A 20,332-nucleotide genomic window follows, 5' to 3' on the forward strand; every position below is an offset into this window, starting at 1 on the left:
CGTCATTACTATCTTTCTAAATTCCATATATATGTGTTAATATACTGTATTGGAGAAGGCAGTGGCACCCCACTGCAGTACTCTAGCCTGGAAAATCCCATGGATGGAGGAGCCTGGTAGGCTGCGGTCCATGGGGTCACTAAGAGTCAGACAGGACTGAGCGTTTTCCCTTTCCTGCACTGGAGAAGGAAATGGCAACCCACTCCAGTGTTCTTGCCTGGAGAATCCCAGAGATGGGGGAACCTGGTGGGCTGTCATCTATAGGGTCGCACAGAGTCAGACACGACTGAAGCCACTTAGTAGCAGCAGCAGCAGCAGCATACTGTATTGGTGTTTTTCTTTCTGACTTACTTCACTCTGTATAATAGGCTCCAGTTCCATGCAACTCATTAGAACTGACTCAAATGTGTTCTTTTTAATAAACAGTGCTGCGATGAACATTGGGGTACATGTGTCTCTTTCAGTTCTGGTTTCCTCAGTGTGTATGCCCAGCAGTGGGATTACTGGGTCATATGGCAGTTCTGTTTCCAGTTTTGTTTTTTTTTTAAGGAATCTCCACACTGTTCTCCATAGTGGCTGTACTAGTTTGCATTCCCACCAACAGTGTAAGAGCGTTCCCTTTCCTCCACACCCTCTCCAGCCTTTATTGTTTGTAGACTTTTTGATGGCAGCTGTTCTTACCAGCATGAGATGGTACCTCATTGTGGTTTTGATTTGCATTTCTCTGATAATGAGTGATGTTGGGCGTCTTTTCATGCGTTACCCATCTGTATGTCTTCTTTGGAGAAATGTCCGTTTAATTCTTTGGTCCATTTTTTGATTGGGTCACTTATTTTTCTGGTATTGAGCTGCATGAGCTGCTTGTATATTTTGGAGATTAATTCTTTTGTCAGTTGCTTCATTTGCTATTATTTTCTCCCATTCTGAAGGCTGTCTTTTCACCTTGCTTATACTTTCCTTCATGTGCAAAAGCTTTTAAGTTTAATTAGGTCCCATTTGTTTATTTTTGCTTTTATTTCCATTACTCTGGGAGGAGGTTCATAGAGGATCTTACTGTGATTTATGTCGGAGAGTGTTCTGCCTGTGTTTTCCTCTAGGAGTTTTATAGTTTCTGGTCTTACATTTAGATCTTTAATCCATTTTGAGTTTACTTTTGTGTATGGTGTTAGAAAGTGTTCTAGTTTCATTCTTTTACAGGTGGTTGACCAGTTTTCCCAGCATTGTCTTTTCTCCATTGTATATTTCTGCCTCCTTTGTCAAAGATAAGCTTTTCTCCTTTTTATGCCTGCTTTTAATTTTATGATTCTTTACGATCATCTTCCTAGTTTGCCAATGAGCTACACCTCTAACTTGTCAGAGTCTTCATTCAGATAATATACCATGTCTGTTAGAAGGTTCTTATGCTTCCATTTCTCTTCTATCCTTTCTGCTATTATTACATTTTACTTTTAATATGCTATGAATTCCACAGTTGTCATTATTTTAGCTTCAAAACAGCTATCCCTTAATTTACAAAACGAGAAGGAGAAAGTCTTACTTACATATTTAACCATTCCCATTGCTGTTCATTCCATTGTGAAGTTCCATAGGGATTTTAGTCTAGGGCTGCTAAGTATCCAGTGTTTGAAAACTGTTGTTCCATACTGTGTTCAGTTTTCTGGTTATTTGGGTGAAAAGTTAAGTCTAACCCTTGTCACCTGCAGCACAGCTAGAAGCAAAAGCTTCAGTGTGTGTGATTGTGCCATAATGGATTTATGCTGGCATCTTGGGTTTTATGGCTTCCCTGGTGGCGCAGATGGTAAAGACTCTGCCTGCTACGTGGGAGAGCTGGGTTTGATCCCTGGGTTGGGAAAATCCCCTGGAGGAGGGCATGGCAACCCACTCCAGTATTTCTGCCTGGAGAATCCTCATAGACAGGGGAGCCTGGCAGGCTACAGTCCATGGGGTTGCAAAGAGTCTAACACGACTGAGTGACTAAGCACACACTCAGGTTTTATGCTAATGGTTTCTTTTTATAGCCCTTACCATTACTGTGTTCTGCTTTTCTTTTTTTCCCCCACCCATATTGGTTGCTCACTTCAGCAGAAGTGGATAAATGTCATTTGAACAATTTCTTAACACAGGGCACGTTAAGTAGTTTTTTTTTTTTTAATGGGCCCCTGTTGTGAGGTCTAGTGCTCTGGGAGACCAGATATCAGCTCTTTTGGCATATGTTCTGGTGGGATAGTGCAAAGAGTACCTGCTCTCAGATATGAAAAGGGTACTGCTCTTCCACAATGCTAATGACCAGCATGTCACTGGATATTCTCAAGAAGTATAGAGGTGGGATTTCCCTGGTGGTCCAGTGGTTAAGACTCTGCTCTTTTGGCATGGCCAAAACCAAAAAAAAAAACAAAACCCAAAAGCTGAGTATGGAGGATTTTTTTTTTTTACTTTATGATGTTATTTTTCTTTAGTTCCTGTGACCTAAAATACACAGAAGGAGTACAGTCCCTCAACTGGACTAAAATTATGAAGACCATTGTTGATGACCCTGAGGGCTTCTTTGAACAAGGTGGCTGGTCTTTCCTGGAACCTGAGGGTGAGGTGCGTGAGTGTGGGGTTTCTTCTCTGGTGCATAGTGTTTCCCATTGTCATTTGGGCAGTTAGGAGAATGCCATATGAATAGTACATAAGGGACCAATCAAATGGGAGAAGTTCTGAGCGTAGCTTGGTATTGTCTCTTCAAGTTAGTTTTACAGGTAAATGATAAATTAATTGGGCATTGGTAGCCACTCACAAGGTTTCTTTGAAATTACAAAAACTACTGTTTGAATGAATTTCTTAGTTTTCAGAGAAAATACTTCAAATCGTCTTGCAAAAGTTGTCTAATTATTATATCTTACTAGTAATTTTAATTAAGTATTTTTATCTCTTGGTTATTTTGGTTTAGGTCTTTTTAATTTCATTTTTCATATAAAATAGAAATAATGCTGGTGCACTCAGTGGATTGAATTAATTAAGTTATTAATGAAGTAAATTATAAATAAAAAAACACCCAGTATTTAGTATTATGCTCCAACTTACCAGGGGAGTGATGCTGAGGAAGGGGATTCTGAGTCTGAAATCGAAGATGAGACTTTTAATCCTTCAGAGGAAGACTATGAAGAAGAGGAGGAGGACAGTGATGAAGATTATTCATCAGAAGCTGAAGAATCAGGTGAGTCTTCACAGGGACAAGTGTTCATGACTTCCTGCTACTGCTGCTGCTGCTAAGTCACTTCAGTCGTGTCTGACCTTAGGCAATTTCTACAGGCTTTTTAAGGGAATAATTTTATTATTCCATTCCGTTTCCGGTCTAGTTCAGTTCAGTTCAGTTGCTCAGTTGTGTCCGACTCTTTGCAACCCCGTGAATTGCAGCACGCCAGGCCTCCCTGTCCATCACCAACTCCTGGAGTTTATCAAACTCATATCCATTGAGTCGGTGATGCCATCCAGCCATCTCATCCTCGGTCGTCCTCTTCTCCTCCTGCCCCCAACCCCTTCCAGCATCAGAGTCTTTTCCAGTGAGTCAACTCTTCACATGAGGTGGCCAAAGTACCGGAGTTTCAGCTTTAGCATCAGTCCTTCCAAAGAACACCCAGGACTGATCTCCTTTAGAATGACTGGTTGGATCTCCTTGCAGTCCAAGGGACTCTCAAGAGTCTTCTCCAACACCACAGTTCAAAAGCATCAATTCTTCGGTGCTCAGCTTTCTTCACAGTCCAACTCTCACATCCATACATGAAGTAAACCATGCTTAATATTATTCCAGATTATTCCAAGGAATCATTGGGCAGTGAAGAAGAGAGTGGAAAGGATTGGGACGAACTGGAGGAAGAAGCCCGAAAAGGTAAATATTTTGTTTTATTTTTTCAAGGCACAAATTTCAGTATTTTGAGATATTTAGCTGATAAAAGTAACATAAGAACAGTGTAAAACTGATGTGGAGTCACAGCTACAGCGTCATTGACCAGAAGCGCAAATGAGGTCTTGAGTGCATCTGTACTCTCCAGGGGGCACAACTCTGCCAACTTGGAGGAGTTTTTCATCTGCTCAGCTCCCCCAGTGGGTCCTTAGCCAGGATAATCTTACCACGCTCCAAAATTAGGCTGTTTGGTTTCCAAATCTAAGTCAGGTAGTAGTCTAGCTTTATGGCCCTCTTCCAGGTTAAGAATGTTTTTGTAGTACTAGTTTTAACTACTCTGAAACCAAATACCAAATGTAAGTTACATACTACTGTACTGTATAGCCCAAGCATAGTGATAGGTCGTTTGCATAGATTACCTTTAAGCCTAAAACAGTTTTCCATGTTATAAGTAAATCAAGGCTCAGAAAGGTTAAGTACTTGCCCAAGATCATACAATAAGCAACTGAGAAAAGATTAAAAGTTAAGTCTGACTCCAAAGTACGTTCTCTGCATTACTTCATGCTGTGCACAATAGCATTAGATACCTAAAGCTAACATCTAGCTAACTAGTGCCTCCTCCTCCTGTTTAGCCGACCGTGAAAGCCGCTACGAGGAAGAAGAAGAACAGAGTCGAAGTATGAGCCGGAAAAGGAAGGCATCTGTGCACAGTTCAGGCCGAGGCTCTAACCGAGGTTCCAGACACAGCTCTGCGCCTCCCAAGAAAAAGAGGAAGTAACTTCAGAACTTTGGCCCTCAGCTCCATTCTTCCTACAGCCAATCCCTGAAAATTTTACATGACATAGAAACTGTATTTTTTCCTTTTTTTTTTTTTTTCTTTTGAAGTTTTGCCATTTGTGTATGGGTTTAGGGGGCCATTTGTGTGGACCAAGCTACTCGGGGAATTCCAGGCCCACCAGGACACGTGCCAATGGCCCCATCCAGATGGCAAGGGAGGAAGTGTTCTTGAAGAAGGGCAGAGGCTTCCGCTGTTAATAAATACCATTTCATTCCTCTCTCTTCCTGTCACCTTCTGCCAGGACATTGTTGGCTTCTGACATCTTATTCTTTGATGTCTTAAAGCTATGTTTCCAAGACATTGGTACAAGGTGACCTTTGCCTGCCTGTACCATGGCTCTTGACCAGCAGATTCGATCCTCCATCTTACCCTCCTGCCATGACCTTCCTCACATCTCTTTAAGACACATCTTTGCAGTACTCAAGAAAAGGTTCTTGGAATTTGCTAATGGTGTAAGCAATACAGCTTGAGATAGGCTGATCAGGCTGGTATCTCCGTCTGAGTTTTCCTGCTTTCTTGCCTCGGGCAGATTCTGAGGTATTGCTACTGCCTTGGAAGACGTAAGAAGCAGTGATACTCCCTGGCTCAGTTTCATCTTCCTTACAAATTTATACATGGTACAGTGGTGGGAGCAAAATTACCATTGTTTCTTTTCTGATGTATGAGGAAAGAATGGCTGTGCCTCATGTACTGCTTCTAGTGCAATCTAGGAGGAGGCTCAAAGGAGTCAACATTTAGATCTGGAAGGGGCAAGTCATGCCTTGGGCCTAGAATACCCTGATGAGAAAAGAGAAGAGGAAGGGAGGCCACATCTGCAACACAGCCTCTCATCACTGCTGCTCCTTGTTTTTACTTGTCTTGCATTGTCCTGTATTTATCACAGTTTCTGTTGAACAGCTTTTTCAGTATTTGGGGAGTTTATCTTGCCATCCTCTCCCTCCTGGTTCTCTGCACCCACCTGTCCCACTGCAGTTCCTTCTGTGTTCTGTGACTTTAAGAGAAGAGGGGGGAGGGGTCTCGGATTTTTGTTCATTTGTTTGTTTATTTTCTCCTTAGCAGTAGGACTTGATATTTTCAATTTTGGAAAAACTAAAAGATAAATAAACTGTGGTTTTTTTTTTTTTTGGTGGTTTTGTTTTTATAAATTCACCTTCTGTGACAGTTCTTTTGTAGTTCACTTCCTAGAAACAAGCCTGCTTCTCTCCTAGAGAAGTGCTGAGGCATACAGAATAATTTTTTCTATCCAGCTAGCATCACAAAAAGAAACTTTTCACTCTAAACTTTCATGATTAGGTTGAGACATCACAGTAAACCAAGTTCATAGTAGAGCAAGTTACTTTATAAGAGACTTTTTACTATGGTTCCCTCAGAGTTTAGAATGGACTAGCACTTGTTCCATCATGAACACAAATCCTCAGTCATCTCCTTGTAAATAGCATGGAGGGCAGCAGCAGCTTGAAGGGACACCTTGAGCTTTCCTATGGGGGTAGCCTGATCTTCAGGGCTAACAACTGTTGGGAAAGAAAAAAGAAACACCAGACATCTGTATCATTCAACTGAAAAACATTTAAATACTTAATATTTTATATTAAATACTAAAATATTTTCCACATTAGGTGCTGGGGATACTACACAAGGTTACTACCTCCTATTTTAGTGGGACTCAATCTGACAGAAGACGATGGAGAACAATCATTACAATATAGTACAGCTGAAAACTCAAGAGTGCTTTGGGAACACAGACATGGCACCTCATCCAGAATGGAAGAATCAGAAAAGGCCTTCTGGAGACAATCCTTTGTCTTCAAAAAGTAAAAGATACTCTAAGCATGTACAGCATGTGCCAAGATTTGAAAACAAGTTTGAAAAACTATAAGAGATGGCAGAAATGAAGCTATATTGATAAGCAGGATCTAGATTGTAACAGGCCATTTGTCTTGTAAAAAATGTTTTAATTGAAGGTATTAGAAATGACAGTTTTTTATTTGGGTTCCAAAAAAGTGACTCCACTCTGGGGGATATATTGTAAGGGGCCACGAGTAAATCAGGCAAGGCAGTTAATGAGGTTATTGCAGTAATTCAGGAGAGAAAAGGGTTCTGAAGTTTCAACAGTGGAGGTAGGGACAGATTCAGAACACTTAATGTTGGGACTGAAGACATTAGAATCAAAGAGGACCATTTTGGATGGGTTAGGGGAAATGAACAGTAGACAGTTTCAGAACAGATTGGATACGGGAGGTCAGAAAGGCTGATGTTTAAATTTGCTTGAAATTAAAACTTTTCAAAACCTCCCTGTCTCAAATACTGGAGATTGCTAATAGATGTTAGTTGCCAGGAGATGTATGGGAGAAGATTATACAACTGACGAATGATTTAGAAAAACAGCAGAAGGGGTTTCAATCCCAATTGTCTCATCAACTATGTAGTAATTATGTATTAAAGGTCAAAAATATTCGTTATTAGGATTATTCTCTTAGACATAAGTAGAACTGAGGAGCACCAAAATGGATGACTCACTGTCTAGGTCTTGCTCGAGGATGTCTCTTCCTGATGCCAGGATTGGCCACAGCTCCAGATACGCGTAGCCTACTTCTTGACATTCTTTCTTTTCCTCCTCAATAGGATCACTTACTACTGTAAACTTTAAACTAAAGGAGAAAATATCCGTTTAACTCAGTACTACTGATACACTTAGGCTTTAAAAAAAGGGATAAAAGTAATCATAAATTACACATTGTATTTCTTTGAATCACTTCATCTTATAAAAATGCAAGGCAAAAGACTGAGAAATTGGTATGACTTAACAAAGTAACAACAGGCTTGGAGGGAACTAAGACTTAAAGTAGTTGGTTAAATTGTCTCAAAACTATTGAGAGATACATTTCCTTGTAAAATGGTTTATAGCTTTGCTGAAAGATTAGAAATGGGCAGTGGAGGTGTTACACAAAAAAGATTATGGACATTATAAGAGGTTTTGATATTTGTAAATAACAGTTTTATACCAAGCCTGAGCAGAGTAAAGGAAACTACAGAATTACAAAATGAATATAAAAAAGTAAGAGTTGTAAATCTTGGAAGATTGATACAGTAAAGATCATACAGATCACAGTTCCTCCCAAGCAGTGAGCAATTAACAATTATAGAACCCACCTCAGATACTAAAATCCATAGATGCTCAAGTCCTTTATATAAAATGCTATTGGATTTGCATATAGAATAAATCATCTCGATTACTTATAATAGCTAATACAGTATAAATGCTATTATAAATAGCTGTAAATACAACATAAGTGTTAAGTAAATAGTTGCCAGTACATGGCAAAGTTAAATTTTGCTTTTTGGAACATCCTAGAATCTAGAATTGTATTTTCAAATATTTTTCATCCATTGTTAGTTGACCCCATGGATGTGGAACCTGCAGATACAGGAGGCTGACAGTATTAGTCTAGCAAAGAATGATACTGAATTCCAGAAACTGAGACCTATTAAAATTTTTAGATAAAATTTACATGACACAAATTCACTATTTTAGCCATTGTAAAGTGTACAAAAGTGGGGTTTTTTTTTAGTATAATCATAATGTTGTACAAATATCACCACTATCTAATTCCAGATCATGTTCACCACCACAAAACCTACACCCTTAACCAGTCACTCCCCATTCTCTCCCTCAGTTCTGGTGACCACTAATCTTTTTGTCTCTCTGGATTTGCCTCTTCTGGATATTTTATATTCCTATTCATTTTTTAAAAGCAAATATTGGTGGCCCATAGTTCTACAGGAGCAAGAATAGGACCAAAAATTCAAGCATTTTAAATCATAGTTAAATGAGAAGCTGAAAAGAAATTCCAAAAGTGATGCATTTATAGCTACTAAGCAATATGTATTTGTAATTATGTTTCTGTATCAGTACTGAGAACTTCAACAATGCAAAGGGACAATACTGGCTCTTCCACCTCAGCTTTCCCAGGAAACAGATGATAACTCGCATCACCACTTGCTGCATGCAATACCGAGTGCCTTAGGGAAACTACGTTGTTTCTGCAGCATCCTCTCTGGAGCCTTCAAGTATTATCTCAAACATCACAGAGCTAGTAACTAGAGGAGTCAAGATTCAAAACCAAGTCTGGGTGATCACACAGGCAACATTCTACCCACTATGGGCTTCTCGGGGCTTCCCTGGTGGCTCAGCTGGTAAAGCATCCGCCTGCAGTGCAGGAGACCCCAGTTCGATTCCTGGGTCAGGAAGATCCCCTGGAGAAGGACAGGCTACCCACTCCAGTATTCTTGGACTTCCCCTGTGGCTTAGCTGGTAAAGAATCAACCTGCAATGCAGGAGAACTGGGTTTGATCCCTGGGTTTGGAAGATCCCCTGGAGAAGAGAAAGGCTACCCACTCCAGCATTCTAGCCTGGAGGATTCCATGAACTGTATAGCCCATGGGGTCACAAAGGGTTGGATATGACTGAGTGACTTTCACTTTCACTGGGTTTTTAGAAAAGTAATGGATTAGAACACCAGTCCCATACTAGTTCTTACATGGAAAGGAGGTAAGGTTGCCAGACTCTGACAAAAATAAACAAAAAATACGTGTCCATATAAATTTGATTTTCAAAATTCTGCTAGACAACAAGAAAATTTTCAGTCTACGTATATCCAATGCATTTCATCTGGAACCTCTAAAAGGAGGGCTCCTCAGATTATAGGAATATGACAGTCGGCTTTCCTAAAACTTAAGAATAGACTCAGATTTTACTTCAAAGTATTCCTGTAGAGAAATCATTTTTAACTCAAAATATAAAATTGATATTATAAAGGCATAATATTTGGTAAGCTAACAATGGTACTGTTTTGCAAGAAATGAATCAAATTATTCTAGAGCGTCAAGGCAGTTTGTCCTTTCTGTAGGGGGCACTGAGTGTTGATGTCAATTGCTGCCTCAAAAAAAAGCGCTTATCAGAGGCTGCCATGGGTGAGAAATGAACTAATCCTATGCAACTACATAATTTATCAGGTAGTCAGTCACAAGCATAAATTACTCAAGTTGATGGGAAATTCATTAGGAGAATATTAATATGAAAAAAGTTATTAAAATACTCCACATCAGCACAAAACTAGACTTAAACTCCTGAATTCTTGTGTGATGTCTCCTGTCTTTAGAAATAGGAAGCAGATGCTTACTGTCCTTGCTCAGGATCTTCTCCAATCAGCATGGTGAACAGAAACTGCCTCCGTTCTTTTTGCTCCACTGGGTCCAGATCTATCACTGTATTAAGGGTAAGTGGGAGAAAAGAAAAGAATCATATACTGTTGCTATTTGGGCACTAAGATTTTCATAAATGGCATATGCAAAACAGTGATTTAAACCAGACACCTGGCAAGCATGGGTACCCAGGAGCCAGCTACTTGTTTTCATAAATAAGGTTTTATTGGACACAGCCATCTCTTTCCTGTGTGGTGGCTTTCCAACTATAATGATAGAGTTGAAGAGTTGTGCCAGAGACTGGCCGACAAAGCCTAAAATATTTACTATGTGGCCCTTTAAGAAAATCCTTTGAGTACTGATAAGCCTTACAATCCATGTTGTAAGCTGTTCTGCCAAAGGCCAAGAAAAATGTGCTCCCCCCACTCCTCAACTGGAAGAATTCTAGGAGACTGATTTTTTTTTCAGGGCTGCCTAGAAATTTGGGTTTGAGGTAGGTTCAACTCAAGGTGCCTGATGCAACATGCATTCCCCTCTTCCTCCTCATTTTCACACAGGACTGTTGCAGCCTCAAATAAATTTGCCTGGGTTTTCTAGTCTCTAGTTTAGCTAGGTTTGGCCACATGATGGAGTTCCGCCCACTGGGCTGTGTGAGATCTTGGAGGTATTCTTCCTTTCTGCAGCTGCTATTAAGGACTGTGAGGCAAATGAATTAGAGCATGAAGGTGGAAGATCCAAAATTCTACTAAGAAAATGAGAAAATGTAGGGGGACAAAGTTATCAGAGAAAGGAAAACAAGTTTCTTAGAACTAAAAGCCATGAGCTTCCAGATTTAAAGAGCCCACTGAATGGCCAGAACAATTAAAGAACATGCATGCACATGATTCTGAAATTTAAGAACACTAAAAATAAAGAGAAAATATTAATGTCTTCTGGGGAGGTAGGAGGTAGTTTTCATATAAGAGCTGGACTCCAGGTCTGGACCTAGAAGATCATGGACCAACAGCTTTGAAATTCTGAATGAAAAATGTTTTCAACATAGATTTTTATACTTGGTCTAATCATCAATCAAATAAATATATGGATTTATTTAAGAATAGATTTATTTGTATGAATAGAGATTTCATGCAAGACTGTCTCAAAATATTTACTTCCAATGTACTCTTTCTTTAAAAGCTACTCAAAAACATGATCCATTAGAATATAATAAATCAGATAGAGGGTGACATAGGACCCAGGAGATAAGAAATGCAGTAATAAAAGAGAATTAAACTCTCCAAATGAGGCAGCAGTGGGATAATAGAGGAGAAGAACAAGAAGATAGAGAGATATCTTCAGGGAAAAAAAAAAAGATAAATTATATGATAGGTTGTTTATTTGAAAATTTAAAAATCTGCTGGAGGATGCAGAAAGAATCACAACAGGTATAAGAAAGAAAAAGAAAATGAAAAATTGAGACCACAATAATACAAGAAAGAAATTATATTATGGTGTACAACTTGGCTCTATAAGAATATTTGCATAGTCACAATAATAGAAACAATTACAATTACTTAAAAATTAAATAAAATTATGATCCAACTGTACGGGAGAAAGAGAATGTGGATGTGATGTAAGAGAGACAAATTTTATGTGCCAAGATAGGAAGTCAGCAGATAAGGTCTACAATTACTGAATCGGGAAACTGCAAAAGAAACATTTCCTCAGAAACATGGGGTTAAATAACAGAGGAAAGAAGAACTAGCAGAAAAAGTGAAAAGTGGAGTGGTGGACTAAGGAAGGAGTCAGAGAGGGGTGAGGGGGAGTGATGTGTAGAGAACGAGTGGAACAAAGGGCTGCTTTATTTTAATCAAAAATCTGTTTAGGCCTATTTGATATTTTAAAACCATATGCATATATTACTTTGATAAATAAAAGAAAACGGTTAGATGCACCCCAGCAGAAGCCCTCAGGCTAAACAACTGTCAGCTTCCCCTCCCGCTGATCATGAGGGACACCTCACCCTTGCTGAAGTGGAAGTAGATCTCTTCTCCTGCTCTGGGTTTCCTCAGGGATATTGGAGTCTCCGTCTCTGACAAGGGCAGATCGTAGAACCTGTATTCCACGTACACCTGTTCCACGTTCTCATCACACATCACTTCAGCCTCTGGGTAGAAGGCCAGGGAGACGATTTCAATGCACATCTTCTCTGAACACTGACAAGGAAAATATTCATTTCCGGTCAGCTAGTGGTGCCAGTGTTTATACTCCATTTAATGAACACATCACTCTCTATAATCACAGGCACACTCCAGCTAACATACTCCTCCTTGAGAATCAATTTACAGGCACCTAAAGCTGGCACCAAGAGACCACTTGGCTGAATTGGGGTTAAATAACTCCCCCCAAATGGTACCGATATTAATAGCAGAGCCTGGATCACTTTTGTCTGAACCACATTTCCATGTTCCTAAACATTACATTCTCTTGCCTCCTCCATTGCTGTGGCTGACTCCAGGCGGAAGAGGGACAGAGCCCAACTACTGTCTCTGGACCTTCAACCTCTTCCATCTTTCATGCCCAGCTATTTTGAAATACAAACAGGACTGAGTATGAGGCAGGAAAGACAAGGCTGGACCCAAAGACAGCCTATATTACTCTTTATTTTACACTTAATGAGACGATGAACATGGAGAAATGCCATCTAAAACAGAAACTTTTAGCATCTGAACAAGAAATTCTGACCACAGAAACCATGGCACATCCACAGTAAAAATGTACAGGTTGCCGATAACCCTGTTTGACCTTCCCCTGTGGTGCTTGACTAGTAAGGGAGAACAGTTAGAGCACTTGTGTAATGTCTTCAGGAAATAAATGCATGAGACCAGAGGCAACCTGGGGCAATCCAGGCCATACTTCAACCCTCCGCTCAATGAATATTCTACCCCTAATCAAAAATACTCCCATCCATTCAAAGGGCTAAAAATAGGATAAAAGGGAGATCAAAAAACCTTGTGGCATGCCCCTCACCTGTGAGGAGGCCTGCATCTGAGTGTGTAACTTTTGCTTCTGCCTCAATAAACTGCTTCTTTTTTATTTAAAACAAATTGTATTGACTTATTCAGGCCATGCTGCACAGCTTGTGAGGTCTTAGTTCCCTGACCAGAGATTGAATCTGGGCCACAGCAGTGAAAATGCTAATCCTAACCACTGGGCCACGAAGAAAATTTCCCCTACTCCTTTGTTCTCTTTAATCCTCACCCTTGGTGGGTTGTTTTTTGTTTTTTTTCCCCTTTCTGTTTTGTGTTACCCATCCAAATTCTTATGGATGAGTTGAACAAGAGCCTGGACTTTTTATTCTTTCGGCTGCACCATGTAGCTTGTGGAATCCCAGTTTCCCCACCAGGGATTGAACCCAAGCCATGGCAGTAAAAGCACGGAATCCTAACTATGAGGCCGCCAGGGAACTCCCAAACCTGGACTTTGGATAAAGCTTTTCTGGTATCAAGTATACGTGTGTCTGTGTTTTAAGTTTAACTTGATAACAACACTAATTCTTACTAAATATAATCAGATTTCATGTTTAGTTTATCAAGTAACATTTTGAGGTACATAAAGGTTTTCTAACAGACCTCATTTAGGAGTATTTAATTTAGGGTAATTTTTATTTTAATTACTGATTTTATTTTTGACTGTGCTGGGTCTTCATTGCTGTGTGTGGGTTTTCTCTGGTTGTAGAGGGCACGGGCTTCTCTTCGTTGTGGTGAGCAGCTTCTCACTGCAGAGGTTTCTCTTGTGGAGGAGCACAGGCTCGAGGTGCATGGACTTCAACAGTTGTGGCGCACGGGCTTAGCTGCTCTGCAGCATGTGGAATCTTCCCGGACCAGGGATCGAACCCAGCTCCCCTGGCCTGGCAGGTGGGTTCCTAACCACTGGCCCACCAGGGAAGTCCTAGGGTAATATTTTTAATGTCATCTGTCTGACTTGTGGTTCCAAATTTGCTGATCAGCTAGACTGCTTTTTGGGTTGATCTGAGAGGTACACAGTTTAGAAAACTTGACTCAAGTTCCACCTCTTTCATTAACTACCGCTACAATCCTAGACACATAGCCTGGTCTTCTTCGCCTTATGATGGCTAATGTGTTATGGTCTAGTTCTAATTCTATGGCTCTGATCTGTCTTACAAACATTTCTCAAGATACCAGTTACATAGTGTGTAAAAAAGATATGACAGATAAAAGTTCAGAAAATAAACTATTTGCCATATTAACGGCCTGAGTCTGCTGCACTCGAATTGTTTCTCCCCACTCCAATATCCTTCATTTTTCTATAAAACTTCAGTACAATTTCTGACTTTGAAGGAAGATTGCTGATCTCTACAAAAGCAACAGTAATTTTCCTGTTTGGAATTCTCACAAACCTTAGAGTTATATCACATAATTACCCACTTGATTCTAGATGGCCCTATGCTTTCCTTTATTGTTTCTAATAAGGTTCATAATTCTCAATTAGATTTTAACCTTACATTCAGTCACTCATCTAACAAATACTTATTGACTGCCTACAAATGTACAAGGGAGCATTCTAGCAGCTAGAGTGATTGTCTTCTATCTCATCTGTAACTTCACAATATTCCAATAAAATGACTGTGAATATACCTGTGAATATTTATTTGTGTGTGTGTGTGTGTGTATGCAGCCTCAATTAGTTCCAAGAGAGAGTTGAGGCCAAAATGCTTAATATATAATTCTAATTACAGGTTTTAAAGGTTGAATAAATACCTTCAAAAACTGAATGATCTCTCTGAGCCCTCCCAGAATCCTTTCCTTTCTTCCAGCCTCCACCTCCCAAAGTAAATCTGCGCTCTTAAAGTATATTTAAAGAAGGGCGTGTCACAGGCTGGGTAAATCACAGTTTACAATGAAGGAAGTAGGTAAGGGATCCAAAGAGGAGAGACAAGTGTTGAAGTCAGTCCTCATTTATATTAGTGCCAAATCAAGAAAATGATCCTTTCATCTGCCTATATCAACAGACTTCCATTCAATCACAATGTAAATTTAACTAAATAATTTGAGGTTCCCATCTGGTTCATTACAAAGGGATTTGAACTTTGCACACATGGCCATTGAGCACACTGTCATTACTTACAATCTTGGCCCATGCACAGTGGTTACCCCAGTGTACTTACTGCCTTAGGACATCTCTGAGATACAGGTGTTACTATCTCATCGCTGTCTGTAGTTTGTGCTTCACTGACATCAGAAGTTTGTTCACAGAATTCTTTATCTGTCAGAGGATAGACTTAGAGTTACAGAGCTGTTTTGGGGCATACTGTCTAGCCCAGAAAAGACTTAGTACCTACGTCTTCAATTTACTGTCTAGGTACTAATTCTGAGTACCCAGATTTTGGCTCTAAGAATCAAACCCTCTTTTTTAAAGTTTCATTTCTTTAGAAGATTACCAAATACACAAGGTTCACTTCTGAAAAACAGAAAAGGAAGGAAGGTAGATAGAAGGTAGAGAGAAATTTTGTCCTTTCAGGGACTGGAGAAAATTACTAAGCAAGGAAAAACAGTATAATCAGGACGCAGCAGACTGTATTTTACAAAGACTGGCATCAAGCAGCATCTCTCATCCCAGATGCGCTTTCTCACAATGGGATCTTGATACTCCTAAAACTTTTTTTAAGGTAGGCATTTTTATTTACTTATTTAAAATTTTTCATTTTATATTAGATTACAGTTGACTTACAATGCTGTGTTTTAGGTATACAGCAAAATGATTTAGTTGTACATATACATATATTTATTCTTTTTCAGATTCTTTTCCCATATAGGTTATTACAGAGTATTGAGTAGAGTTTCCTGTGCTATACAATAGGTCCTTGTTGATTATCTATTTTATATACAGTAGTGTTTACATGTTAATCCCAAACTTCTAATTTATCCCTCCTCTCCACCTTTCCCCTTTGGTAACCATTAATCTGTTTTCTAGATCTGTGAGTCTGTTTCTGTTTTGTAAATAAATAACTTAAATGACTTTATTTGTATAATTTTTTAGGTTCCACATATAAGTGATATCATATTCTATGTCTTTCTCTGTTTGAGTTACTTCACTTAGTAGGATAATCTCTAAATCCATCCATGTTGTTGCTAATGCCATTATTTCATTCTTTTTATGGCTGAGTAATATTCCATTACCTCATCTTTTTAATCTATGTATCTATCATTGGATAGATTGCTTCCATGTCTTGGCTACTGTAAATACTGCTTCAGTGAACATTGGGGTGCACATATCTTTTCAAAGCATGATTTTTCCAGATATGTGCCTAGGAGTGGGATTTGCAGGATCAAATGGTAGCTCTATTTTTAGTTTTTTGAGGCAGCTCCATACTGTTTTCCGTAATGGCTATACCAATTTACATTCCCATCAATACTGTAAGAGTATCTCCACACGCCCTCCAACATTTATTATTTGGACACTTTGTAATAATGGCCATTCTGACCTGTGTGAAGTAGTACCTCATTGTAGTTTTGATTTGCATTTCTCTGATAATTAGTGATGTTGAGTATCTTTCCGTGTGCCTATTGGCCATCTGTATGTCTTTGGGGCAATGTCTATTTAGGTCTTCTGCCCATTTTTTAATTGGGTGTTTTATTTTTTCTTGTTGAGTTGTTGGAACTGTTTGTATCTTTGGAAATTAAGCCCTTGTCGGTCACATTGTTTGCAAATATTTTCTCCCATTCTCTGGTTTTCATTTTGTTTATGGTTTCCTTTGCTGTGCACAAACTTGTAAAGTTTGATTAGGCCCCATTTGTTTATTTTTGGTTTTGATTCTATTGCTTTGGGAGACTGACCTAAGAAAACATTGGTACAATTCAGGTCAGAGAATGTTTTGTCTATGATCTGCAATGTGGGAGACCTGGGTTTGATCCCTGGGTTGGGAAGATCCCCTGGAGGAGGGCATGGCAACCTACCCCAGTATTCTCGCCTGGAGAATCCCCATGGACAGAGAAGCCTGGCAGACTGCAGTCCATGGGGTCGCAGAGTCAGACACAACTGAGCGGCTAAGCACAAAAGTTTTACGGTGTCTTGTCTAAGTTCTCTCTTTTTTTCTGTATGTGGATAAGATTGTCCCAGAGCCATTTATTGGAAAGATTCGATTTCCCTACTGAATGACGTTGAAACCTTTGTGGAAAATCAATTTTCAATAAATGTAAGAATCTATTTCTGGATTAGCCATTCTGTTTCACTGATATATAAATCTATCTTTGTGCTAACACTGACAGTGTAACACTGTCTGAATTGCTGCAGCTTCATAGTAAGCTTTGAAATCAAATAGTACAAAAATTTCAATTTTTTTCTTTTACTAAATTGTTTCGGGTAGATTCTTTGCTTTTCTATATAAAATCTGGGTAGAACTGCATCATTTTCATAATTTTTAGTGGTCCAATCCATAAACATGGTACATTTCTTCATTTACTTGAATTTTCCTTAACTTCTCTTAAAAACTTTTGCAGATTTCAGTATATAGGACTTACCTTTCTTTCATTAAACTTATTCTTAAACCTCTTTAAAGTTTAGATGATAGTGTGAATGTAACTGTTTTATTCATTTAAGATTGTTCATTTATAAAATATGGAAATACAATTAATTTTGAAATATTGGTTTATATATTGCAACCTTGTTCACTTGCTCTTAGTTTCAGTTGTTTAAAAATTTTTATTGGTTTCTTATGATTTTCTAAATAGAGGATCATGTTGATTGCAAATAAAAGTAACACTACTTCTTCCTTTCCCATCTATACGACTTTTCTTCTTCTTGCCTTTTTGCAATGATTTTTTCCTTATTACAATAATTAAAACCTCCACCTCAATGTTAAACAGGAGTGCCGGACTGTCTGCACTTGTCTGAAACTGAGATGAGGAAGAGGAAAGAGCCAGCCCTGGCTTGCCAAACTACCACATTGCTGTTCTTGTGTTTTATTTGCAACCAGTTCATGCAGGTGCCTGGCAACACCTCCAAGCTCTAATGAAGGCTCTGTTTCCCCTAGTGCTGAGGTCATGTGGATGCAAACATCTATGTTTGAAGGAGAAGCCCTCAGGAGGTTTTGGTCAAGAGAGTCTGATCTGTGTCCTTTCCTGGATGGGGATACCCTTCAGAGGGGCACAGACTGTGAGGGCTGCTGCTACTTCATCCACCTCAGTAGCTGGCAGTTTCTTGTCATTATATCCACCATTTTGGAGAGTGAGAAGGAGGAAGACAGGGATAGACTCAGGTAGGACACTGAGAATGTGCAGAAGCTACTTCTCAAGGAAAAAAGACTAAAGAATTCCCAGCTGACCCAAGTAGCATACTTATTCAGCCTCTCTAATGAAGAGAGACTCAGGAGGCCAGAGAGAATTTTTGACTGCCAAGTGTCAATTAGAGGTCAAATGGACTTACTGAAATATAAAGCATAGTCTGAAAAGAATAAACCCTTTTCCCCAATGATGAACTAAAAGGTGGTTTTGCACCATCTTTACAAATCTAGGAAGAGCAGCTTGTGAAGGCTGCAATGGTCTATGATACGGAGATATCCCAATATTTGAAAATAAAATGGATATCATGAACTCAAATTGTTCTGCCTCAAGCACCTTTCAGAAAGGTTTGCTACAGTTACAAAAGGGGATATTTCTGGAGAATGAAAATGTATCAAAATCAGATATTGAGAGTCCAAGAATGATCAATAATTGCTTCCTGTCTGGATGGATCTTTGTTCCATGTTTGGCTCAAACAAGAATCTAGTATTTCTGGACATCAGAGATTTCTTAGTACTTCACTGGTGAGGATTCTTTATGAGAAATTAGGCTCTTCTACCTGTCATGTGCAGAAAGTGATTCTCAAGGTTATTTCCTCAGCTGATGCTTATTGAAACTTCTGCCTCACCTTTGGTGGCTATAAGTGGCAATGCATAAGAAGCCAACACATCTGGCCTTCAAAGGAAATGACCAAAATGATGTTCTTTCCCCATTGTGTGAGGCCTTGAAACACCCAAAATGTAATCTGTACTGTCTCATGGTGGTATCTTGTTCTGTCACCATTCATCAATGAGTTCATCTTTCCTCCTCCCTTTGAAACCAAGCACTCACTGGCATTCTTGAACCTCACAGAAAATGAGCTTCTGGATGAAAGTGTCAAGTTGCTGTATGTAACTTTGAGACACCTAAATTGCTTCCTCCAGAGGCTGACACTGGAAAATTTTTACCTTAAAAAAACCTATTGCAAGGATCTCTCTTCTGCTTTGATCATCAATCAGAGGCCGACACATTGCTCTTGGTAAGAAAGTCCTCATGGATGACAGGATGAACCTTCTGTGTGCGAGGGCTTGAGTTAACCCCAGTGTAAACCCTAGATCCTGGGGCTACAGAGCTGCAGTATAACCAGGGATGTTTGCAATCATTTCTCAAAGCTTTTCTAATAAAAATCAAGCCTAAAACACTTGAATCTGGGGCTGAATTACATAGGGATTACTGTACTGAAGTTTCTGTGTGAATCTTTGAAAAAACCACTGTGGGAGATAAACCAAGATGGTGAAACAGAAAGACCCTGAGCTCATCTCCTCTCACAAACACACCAAAATCACAACTTTTGGCAGAACAACTATCAGGGGAAAAAACCAGGACCTTCTAGAAAGAAAATTCAATTAAAGCTATAAGGAAGGAACCACAACAAGATGGGTAGGGGGTGGACTTGTGATATAGTCAAGTCCCATACCCTCTGGTGGGTGACCCACAAACTGGGGAATAATTACAACTGCAGAGGTTCTCCCAGAGGAGAGGGATATCTGAGCCACACTTTGGGTTCCTCAGCCTCGGGGACCTGCACTGGAAAGATGCGCCTCCAGAGCATCTGACTTTGAAGGCCAGACAAGTTTACTTTCAGGAATCCCAGGGGACTGGGAAATAGAGACTTCATTTTAAAGTGTGCACACAAAATCTCATATGCTGGAAGACTCAAGGAGGAAGCAATAAATTGAGAGGAGCTTGATAGGAATCCCACCTGCTGATCTTGAAGAATCTCCTAGAGAGACAGTAGGCAAGTGCAGCTTACCCTGAGACATGGACACTGACAGCAGCCGTTTTGGGGAGCTCCTTCTACCACCTAGACACTACTGCTGGCAAGCACCACTGTGGAATCCTCCCTCTACTTAGTAGCCTCAGGACCCAGCGCTATGCTGGTCCAGTGGCCTGTAGGTGCCAGGCTGGGCTGCCTCAGGCCAAGCAACTAACTGGGTGGGGAGGCAGCCCCACCCATTAGCAGACAGGCTGACTCAAGACTCCCTGAGCCCACAGCCAACTCTGGACATGGCCCACCCCTCCAGAGAGCCTGCTCTAGTTTCTGGACCAGCCTTACCCAGCAGGGGGCAGACATCATACCACAATCAC

The 20,332-nt window shown here is 39.8% G+C and overlaps 2 protein-coding genes across 2 annotated transcripts in view; one reads left to right on the plus strand and one right to left on the minus strand.

The window, feature by feature from the left end:
- SUPT16H (SPT16 homolog, facilitates chromatin remodeling subunit) overlaps window positions 1-5,845 on the plus strand; it is a 35,240-nt gene extending 29,395 nt beyond the window's left edge. The window contains exons 23-26 of the mRNA XM_052646506.1: window positions 2,457-2,586; window positions 3,070-3,199; window positions 3,794-3,871; window positions 4,519-5,845. Of these exons, the coding sequence (XP_052502466.1) occupies window positions 2,457-2,586; window positions 3,070-3,199; window positions 3,794-3,871; window positions 4,519-4,664 (484 nt within the window). The 3' untranslated portion in view covers window positions 4,665-5,845. The remainder of the gene's footprint in view (window positions 1-2,456; window positions 2,587-3,069; window positions 3,200-3,793; window positions 3,872-4,518) is intronic.
- Window positions 5,846-6,122: 277 nt separating this feature from the next.
- The window catches only part of RPGRIP1 (RPGR interacting protein 1), a 51,106-nt gene continuing 36,896 nt past the window's right edge, over window positions 6,123-20,332 (minus strand). The window contains 5 exon segments of the mRNA XM_052647072.1: window positions 6,123-6,235; window positions 7,242-7,372; window positions 9,905-9,989; window positions 11,929-12,121; window positions 15,094-15,191. Coding sequence (XP_052503032.1) covers window positions 6,123-6,235; window positions 7,242-7,372; window positions 9,905-9,989; window positions 11,929-12,121; window positions 15,094-15,191 — 620 coding nt within the window.

This window comes from Budorcas taxicolor, chromosome 10, assembly GCF_023091745.1.
Source record: "Budorcas taxicolor isolate Tak-1 chromosome 10, Takin1.1, whole genome shotgun sequence".
NCBI classification, from domain to species: Eukaryota; Metazoa; Chordata; class Mammalia; order Artiodactyla; family Bovidae; genus Budorcas; species Budorcas taxicolor.